Source organism: Falco peregrinus, chromosome 12 (assembly GCF_023634155.1).
Source record: "Falco peregrinus isolate bFalPer1 chromosome 12, bFalPer1.pri, whole genome shotgun sequence".
In the NCBI taxonomy this organism is placed as follows: Eukaryota; Metazoa; Chordata; class Aves; order Falconiformes; family Falconidae; genus Falco; species Falco peregrinus.
The window spans coordinates 6358508-6367527 of NC_073732.1; the positions used below are offsets into that span (position 1 = coordinate 6358508).

General features: G+C 40.2%; 1 protein-coding gene across 4 annotated transcripts; it reads left to right on the forward strand.

Moving 5' to 3' along the window:
* The first annotated feature begins 289 nt into the window (after positions 1-289).
* GPR55 (G protein-coupled receptor 55) lies at positions 290-8718 on the forward strand. Of its 4 annotated transcripts, XM_055816928.1 has the most exons (5): positions 290-1068; positions 2111-2323; positions 3023-3193; positions 4463-4698; positions 5935-8718. In XM_055816928.1, the coding sequence occupies exon 5, from the start codon at positions 5942-5944 to the stop codon at positions 6863-6865; it is 924 nt and encodes a 307-aa protein (XP_055672903.1). In that variant the 5' UTR covers positions 290-1068; positions 2111-2323; positions 3023-3193; positions 4463-4698; positions 5935-5941; the 3' UTR covers positions 6866-8718. The 4 variants fall into 4 exon arrangements, with proteins under 4 accessions (XP_055672903.1, XP_055672902.1, XP_055672904.1 ...); XM_055816927.1 differs by lacking the exon at positions 4463-4698; XM_055816929.1 differs by lacking the exons at positions 3023-3193; positions 4463-4698 and having other exon boundaries at positions 2092-2323.
* The last annotated feature ends 302 nt before the right edge of the window (positions 8719-9020 follow it).

The following is a 9020-nucleotide window of genomic DNA, read 5'->3' on the forward strand; positions in this document are numbered from 1 at the left end:
AGGGTTCTACACTGCCAATTCTGTTGCTTGGAGATAAAATTATGATGTATGAGAATGTCACATTGTCATCAAACAGCAATGAACTTTTTTTCAGTAAATTATGTCACTTTATGTAAGTATGAACATCCACCTGATGTCTGTCCGAACCAAGCCACAGCTGGCCAGGACCTGAGACCAGCAGCTCTGGGTCCTTTGCTATGTCCCACCCTTGTCCACTATCTCCTAAAGAGAGTAGTAGATGAATACCCCCAAATTCCTGCTGTTCCCTCTTTGCAAGCATAATTACCTTTCCAAAAGGCTTTGCATGACACCTCCCAGAGCAGAGGAAAAGCTTCAGAGTCCATCAGGGAAGTGTTACTGATGGAAAATCGTTGGAAGCTCATTTCAAGAAAAGCGTTGTCTTGGCTACTATATAAGCCACATATAAGGCACTAGCTTAGTACTCCATATACCTCACTCCTCTTGCCAATAAGCATTTGTTTGCTGACTTGCAGTTATGAATCCAACACCTGAACTGGCTAAAACTGGCACATTCCCTTTAAATAGCTTAACAGCTGCTTGCGTGTAAGTAGCTGTATCTTTCAAAACATCTGAGTGCTAAACTACTGATCTCCAGGATGCAAACAGCAGAAACTGGGGGAAACCCTACTTCTATGACAGTCTCTCCTACAACTTTCCAGCTCCTCATCTCCCCTCCAGCTCAAGTAATAATTGGAAATTTGGAGGTAGCCACCACAAGCCCATGAAAGCTCTCAGTTGCTTCACAGCAGGTAAAGTCCAGCCCAAAACCAACCCTGGCTTCGGAGACAAACTGCTCCCTGCCCTACCTTGACTGAGTAGAAACAGCTGAGGACTCAGGTCTTTACACTCTTTCACCTTCACTTGTCTATATAAAGAAACACAGAGTGCTTTTGAAATATGGGAGAGAAAACTAAAGAAGAAAAGACGGATGTGGTTATGCCATTTAGTAAGAGTACTGTTAGGGTATGGGCTGTAAGCAAATCCTCTCATGCTCTGTAGAACAACCTGGTCTGAAGCAATGCTGCTGATCTGTTTGCTGAGATTCAGGTAAAGTCATTCCTAGTTCAACTAATAACTTATTTAACTTATTTTTTCTATAGTTTAATAGCAGTGTTGATTGTAGAGCACTATTTTTAAGCTGGCTGGATTATTTTTATGAAGATCAAACAGTAAAATCAAATATGTAGTGTTACTTAGCTTAAAGTAGAAATATTTCTGCTTTAGTATTAAGCATAAATATATTTTCTTATAATCAAAATACTTAGAATAAAATGATAAGAAATTATCCAGCTACAGATGAGATATAAGGCAGATAAGGCTCTTCATTGCACTAAGCCATCTTACTCTTCTGTGCATACACAAGAGAATAATATATCTAATATGAATAATGTTCTAGAAAATAGATACAAACAAACTCTGCTTCATAGCAGTAATATTACTTGGTTAGTATTGATTAGAAGGGTAATTATGGTAAATGCTGGAAATGTCTTTGCTGAAGCAGTGACCTGAATTTTCCTCATTCCTTTTTTGTAGTATAGCTAGATTAAGAATTATCAGTTTGCTGTGTTCTGTCATGTGATTATCATTTCCTTACTATTAAAGCTACACCTACATTTACAGTAAGTTACAGCTTTTATGATGAGGATGTTTCTGCTAATGAAGCTTTCATAGATTAGAATATACTTAATCTGTCATCTCCAATCTGTGCTAACATAGAGACTTGGGTGAGTCCCAACTAGAGCCAGACGAGCTCAGATCTGAGCTACAAAGAGGAAACTATTCATGCATCCTGCTGCGCTACAAAAAACCTAGCGAATCGAATACTGTTAAACCTTGCTGTTCCATTTCCTAGGTCAGTATGCCTTTGCTGCCAGCTTAGCCAGAAACTCCTACTGTCAGTAAACCCAATTAACATTTAACTAGTCCATAGGAAGTGGAAAATCCTCACTCAGGAGGAGAAATTGAGAACAAATGAAGCAGTGATGACACAGGGTCTGGACTAGCTATAAGACACACTTCCCTGAGTAGTGTTAATTACAGGTCCTTACGTTACCTTTTGGCTTCTCAAAGCTCTCTGAAACAATCCTAGGGCTGCAGGTGATTCCTTCAGGAAACTTGTGGAGGACTGAGGAATTTTCTTCAGAAAACTGGAAAAGAGCAAACATGGTGTCCATCTTTTAAGAAGGTGGAGAAGGAGGAGCTGGGAAATGGTAGAGCACTAAGCCTGGCTTCAGTATTTGAAAAAATATTGGAATCACCCACTGAAGAATCTGTTTGCAAGCACCCAGAAGACAACACAGTGGTAAGTAACAATTTGCACAAATTCATCTGAGAATGACAGAAATAGAAGTAATTTGACTTTCTTCTGTGACACACTGGCAGCACTGGGGGACAGTGTGTAGGAGGGGGAAACAGGCTTCTAACACTATCTTTCACAAAATTCTCATAAGTGAACGAAGGAAACATGATCTGTATGAAACTTCTATATGCTTAGTGATTACCCACCAAGATAGTAATCAGTGTCTACCATACAGGAAAGATGTATTTGGTACAGTTCGGTATTTTTCAGGTTGAGTACTGTCAGTATTTTTTGTAATAATTTGGACAATGCAGTAAAGATGATGCTTATGAAATGACCACAAGGTTATTTGTCAATGAAAATCTTCAAATAATTTCGAGCAAAGATGTTACTCTGTGCGGCCTGTGTGCAAACAATTCCCTTGGATTACTCAAGGTGTGAAATTTAAACTTGAGGGGAGCAAAATGATCCAAAATACAAGGTTTTTGAGAATTAGGCACTCCATCAGAGCACCTGAAATTACCAGTTTAAAGGCTGGTGCTGGGTTCAGCTGAGATTGTTACTTTTCTTCTTACTATCTGCTACAATGATGTGTTTTGGAATCAGTATGAGCATAACATTGATAACACACTGCTGGTTTAGTTGTTGCTAAGTAATTCTTACTCTAAATCAAGGACTTTTCAAGTTTCCCATTTCTGCCAGTGAGCAGATGCACAAGAAGCCAGGAGAGAGCAGAGCCAGGACAGCTGACCCAAAGCAGCCAAAGGGATAATCCATACCATAGAATGCCATGCTCAGTACATAAACCGGGGGGAGCTGGCTGAGGCCAGCTGATCGCTGCCCAGGGACTGACTGGGCATCGGTCAGCAGGTGGTAAGCAATTGTATTGTGCATCACTTGGTTATTTTTTTTCCCTTTGAGTTTTATTCCTTTCTCCCTCTACTTTTTATTACAATTCCTTTTACCTTTTTCCCTGATTCTCCTCCCCATCCTGCTGGGGGTGGGGGGTGGCAGGGGGGGACACAGGGACACTGAACAAGCAGCTGCATAACACTTGGTTGCTGTGCTGGCTGGGGTTAAACCATGACAGCTGGCTAACACTTTCTTGAAATCAACAATTTGCAGGAGTAGTGCTACATGGAATTTGGTACTCATTCTAAACAAAAAGCATTCAGTGAGATAGAAACTTGACGAAAGCAGAAGCAAATCTCGGACTTTTAAGAGACATCACAAGCAACTTTCTAACACATTTCTGAAGCACATAAAGTGTTGGATTAAGAGGCGTTGTTGCTCCCCCAAAATGTTTCACATAATCAGGTTTTTCCCAGCTAAATGGATGCTTTTGGTCATAGGACACCCATGCTCACACAACAGCACAACACTCCTATATCCTATTTCCTCTTACCTGTCCTGTTCTCAGGTGACAGTAACATCCAGCTACAATAAATCCCTTGTACATGTGGCACTAATGCATCTCCACCTTTAGTGGAATTATCTCACCTCTCATGTACCACAATCACATAATTTTCTAAGCAGCTGCCACACTTTGCTAGCTCAAAAGGATAGGATTGACTCAATCTCAGACTGACTAACAAGTCAAGATTGTCTTTTTGTTCTTATTTATGACAGATAAATCCACTGATAACAACCAGATTTTGTTTTGCTGTTTGCTAAGTTCACAAAGCTGTGACAGTCCAACACATGTGGCTCAGTCCAGTTCTCTGGAAGTAGCAGTCAAATCCAGCCCCTGACCAACAGCACCTCCTCGCAGATCACACCCACTCCTACAGTGGGGTCACTGGGGGAAACACTGCCAAGGAGTATTCTTGGTGAATTTGTGCATTCCCCTAGTAACCTGTATCCAGCCTGTTCGTAGTCCTCATCAGCTCGCTTGCAACCATTTCCTCACCTACTTAACAGCCCTTGTTCTAACCCCCAGTTTTTTCTAGTACACTTTACTGAAATGCAAGTACCTTCAGTCTTCAGCCTTTCCCTTATCTGAAAAAGCAGACACTTCAAAGCCCGATTTGGCAGTTTTCTTGAAAAACCTGTGTGAAGCTTTGATTCAACAGTTACAAAATTGCTTTAATTACGATTGACACTCTTTCCTTCAATGGATAAACTAGACTGATCCTTTTCCAGATACACTAATAATATGCATACTTCGTGACAATTACTGGGTTGGACCTTCATCTTTATGTGCCTCTTCTTTCCATAATCTGAGCTGGAAATAAACTGTTTTTACTAATATGAGCATGTTAAGCTCTGTGAGCATTCTGTGTTCAGATACAGTTATTTCCATTCTCACTCAATGATTCCTGTAAGTCAACCCACCTCTGACCTCCAGCACAGTACCAGCATCCCTATGAAAAGCAGAGGTATGTGATTTGGCAAAACCCCAGGCCACCTCTTCAGTTAATATTTAGCAGACCTACTTGTTCTTCATTTCTCTCTCTCTTTCACATTTTACTTTACCGCGTAAATAACAACAACAAAAATATCTTTATCCAATTGGTTTTTGGTTTCTTTAGCAAAGTTCAGCTCCATTTGGTAGTGCTTATGAGCTACCCATTGCTTTTTGTCTTCTTGATCAAGTTCTTAAAACCTCTTCGCTTATTCCTAAATTTTTTTTGAGCTACTTTGTTGGCTGAGCTGGACTGGGAACTTTAACTACCAATTTCTTCTCCTACAATAGGATTTTTTGTGATTTTGATTTAAAGAGGCTATAAAAAAAGCACTTTTAAGGCATAGCTTGTTAAAGCATATCTATATATATATGAATGACAACAATGCTTGTTACACACAAATCATACTTTTTTAAAAAACAGTATTATTAAGGTGTCATGCCTTCCATTTGCTAATAATAATTTGCTAATTGATAATCTTTGTCAGATTATCTAAGATTATCAGTTAAAACTCTAAAGTACTTGCAAACCCAAAATTTAACCAATGCTGAAAGTTTAACACAGCTAGAAAATGTGCTTACTCAGTTTGCACCTAGATAAAAGATCAGTCTTCTTAAGCTGATCTTCTAAAGAACTGCATCAGATACAAGCACTACATGAAATTAAAATATTCCTAGAAATGCAGGTGTAGTAAAAGCACATCAGCAAAAGCTACTGATGCATAAGGAATCATGGATGTCAGAGTAAAGTCCCAGCTATCAGTCTGACCTGCCTTAATACGGAACAATAATTTCACTAACTTCTGCGTAGCAAAGGAATCAAACGTAAGTGTTATGGAAATTTTAATAGACATACAAATCACTAGAGACAGCCAGTACACTTTACGGGTTTTGAAAACTTATGTTTGAATGGGTCAGTCTCTTCAACATCTGAAAAGGATTATTTTAAAGGGCATGGTAGTCAGTGGATGATGACTACCTGTTATCAAGGATCAGGCTCCTTTATAATAGATCAACCCACTCAAATTGGAAACTGAAAGCTCTGTCCTTGAAATGAGGGTTCGCTTCCAATAATAGCCAAAGATTTGTGAAGTGTCTAGCTCAAAGCCAAAAAAGCCCAGAGTTGTCTTTGAAAGTATCTTGCTCTGATATATCAAGGCATTAACTGGGAACCCTACACATTTCCAACCCATTCTCTCTTTTGTTTTAGGGGAGAAATGACCAACAGCAGCAAAGAATGCAATTTTACTGATATCGACAGATTAGCAAAGACACTGCGGCTGGGGATCTCCATCCCCACCTTCATTCTTGGGCTGATTCTCAACACTCTGGCCCTCTCCGTGTTCTGCTGCTTTTGGAAGAAACAGACGAGAACCTCAGTGTACATGATCAATCTCGCACTTGCAGATGTCTTGCTGCTTCTCTCACTCCCGCTCAAGGTGTACTACTCTATCACAGAGGCGCCGGGACTTTTGTGCTCATTCATAGAGTCCCTCTATTTTGTCAACACGTACGGCAGTATCTTCATCATTGTCTGCATTACTGTTGACAGATATATCTGCATAAGGCACCCATTTGAAAGTCGAGTTAACCAATCCCCCAAATGGGCTATCCTGATTTGCTGCTTCATCTGGGCAGTAGCTTGGCTCTGCAGCAGCCCAATGTACGTGTTTCACAAGAAAGATTATTTAAAATGCTTTTACAACATGTCAGAACAGGCATGGAGCATCCCCCTCATTGTTTCTGTGGAAATCTTTGGATTTCTGATCCCGCTTGCAGTGATGGTTTTCTGCTCTGCCCAAAACATCTGGATTCTGCTGAATCACGAAAGCCAAGCTAAAAAGAAAGCAGACGGCAGTGGCTCTTCACGAGTCATTATCAACCTTGTGGTGTTTTTGGTGTGCTTCACACCCGTTCACCTTGGGATCTGCCTACAGTGCCTGGTAAGACAGCATGTGATAGTGGACTGTAGTCTGAAGCAAACCATCAGCCTCTTCATTCAGGTGGCAATGATATTAGCCAACCTGAACTGCTGCCTGGATGCCATCTTTTATTACTTTGCCGCAAAAGAATTTCGTGAGAAAACACACCTGAAAAAGGTTATTGAACTATGTCCTGTCTTTAAGCCTTGTGCCACATGATGGGACTGCCAGCAGTGGAAAAACACCTCTCCCTTGGCTCCCACTTGCCTCACAGGACACTGACAGCATTATTCCTGACACAGCAGTAGCATCACTTTGGCCGTAGCAGGGAGGGTGCAGGAGGGAGAAGACCAGTGTTTTTCCAGTGAATGTGAGTCTGTTCCATATTTTTCTTCCCTTTAAAGATGAAAAGGGAAAAAATGTTGGAAAAAAGAACCAGCATTAGCAAAGTGACGAAGTGACATCAAAAGAAGCATTAGACTTGACAGTATCTACTAAATGTGAAAGGCTTGCCAGAGGAAAACTACCCAGATCACTGGAATGCCACTTAAAATCAGCCTTTGTCATTGCTGCACCAGTTTTCCTTTTGCCAATGTGATCAGAAAGCTGTTGCTAAGGGCCAAATATAGAAATAACTATTCAAAACCTTCTTTCTAACTCAGAAGAAATCTGAGCATTAAAAGGCAGTATCTGGCCAAAAGTCTGACTCTGTTCTTTCCTTCTGTAAATTTTACAAAAGGGCACTGTTGGAGCTCATTTGCTTTGAACAGCTTTGCCAGCCCAGGATAATAATGAATCATCACTCCTGTAAGCTTTACACACTGGTCAAGGTTGCTACCCAGGACAGCAGCCCCTGCTCTTTCATGGAAGACAGGCTGCCCAGTGTACAACCCCAGCAGGGTATCTTAGGTACCAGCACTTCCTTGAGCAACAAACATTTCTGATTATCTTTGCTGAGGAATCAGCATGGTTTTCTCCTGCAATTTTAAAACTGTTCTTGCACATGAAAACCAGAGGAACCCCTTCAAATACAGCATTTAGTGAAAGAGTGTATATGATGAACTGTATTTCTATATAACTGTATTTCAATCAAAGATATAACATGACACATGTATGAAATTCTTCTGCCTGTCTCCACATTCTTTCTGGGAGGAGGGGAATTAGGGAAGCAAGCCCTGCATCACAGAAAAATAGAGACCACCTGTCTGATACACTCCTCCCTCCCAGCTGGAAGACTGGACCAGCTTTGTCCACCTCATTCTTTAGAGAAGTCTTTCTAGCCTGTGCCGTACACCTCACAAAATGTGTCTGGGCATGCCTCAACCTTTCTCAGGCAAAACTCCTGGTTTGTCACCATCCTTACGCCATTTGCAAGTTTGGTTCTGAGTCTGCACTAAAGGTTTCCTTGTTGCAATTTAAGCCTGCCATTTCTTGTACCATTGTATTGGCATGGTTTATGTTCTTAGCCAGAAACACTTTCACACCAGGGAAACTATTTCTGTGCCTTTTAAAAACAGCTGTAAAAATGGTCTAACATTGCTTGTAATCAAGTCTTCATTCTGGGGCAGATGTTCCCTTTCTTCAAAATGCGAAAAGCAATTATCTTCTGTCTGGAACAAATTAAAAAGGGGGACAGTTTTGAAAACACAATTTGCTGTTAACTGATTTCCATGGAAATAATTGATTGTGCAAGTGGACACCTGCACATATCTAATACTTGGCCTAATAAAGGAACACTTTAAAACTTGTTAGTACTAAAACTATGACCACAGCTGAGGCACGCAAGGAGCTCAGAGGCAAAGAAAGGTTTTTATCATCATCTTCGCCATTATCTGCAGAGGAGCAAGAGGAAGAGCTTTCCAAAACAGTAGGTTTTCAAAACATTATTTGCTACTGTCTCGATCATTCAGAAACTTGCACCCTTTTCGATATGAGTTAACCTTTCTTTTTTGCAACTTTCATATTACTTTGCATATGAAATATGTGTGAGAAAGAACGTGTTCTACCAAATAAACTGTATATACGAAGTGTATGATTTGAAAATACATTTTAACTCCCCAATCTGACAGCAACGTATGGCTCTCATCTACTTATTTAATCACAAACTTTTACCATTTTCTCCTTAAAACAGCTTCAAGACTAAGTTTTTCCTTCCCAGGAACTACTTCAGGTTTGTAACTATGACAACCAAGAACTGAATAAACTAATAAACAGAAAAACAGAAAAAGTAAAAACAAGAAAGGTAATCACACCCGGAAGTCTGGATAATTTAATAAATTTTCTGGGAAACCCTCTCCATAAATTCTTGACAATCCCCTACTAAATCCCCTACAAATTTTGCTCAAAAATACTCCGAGCTCTTGCTCTTATGATT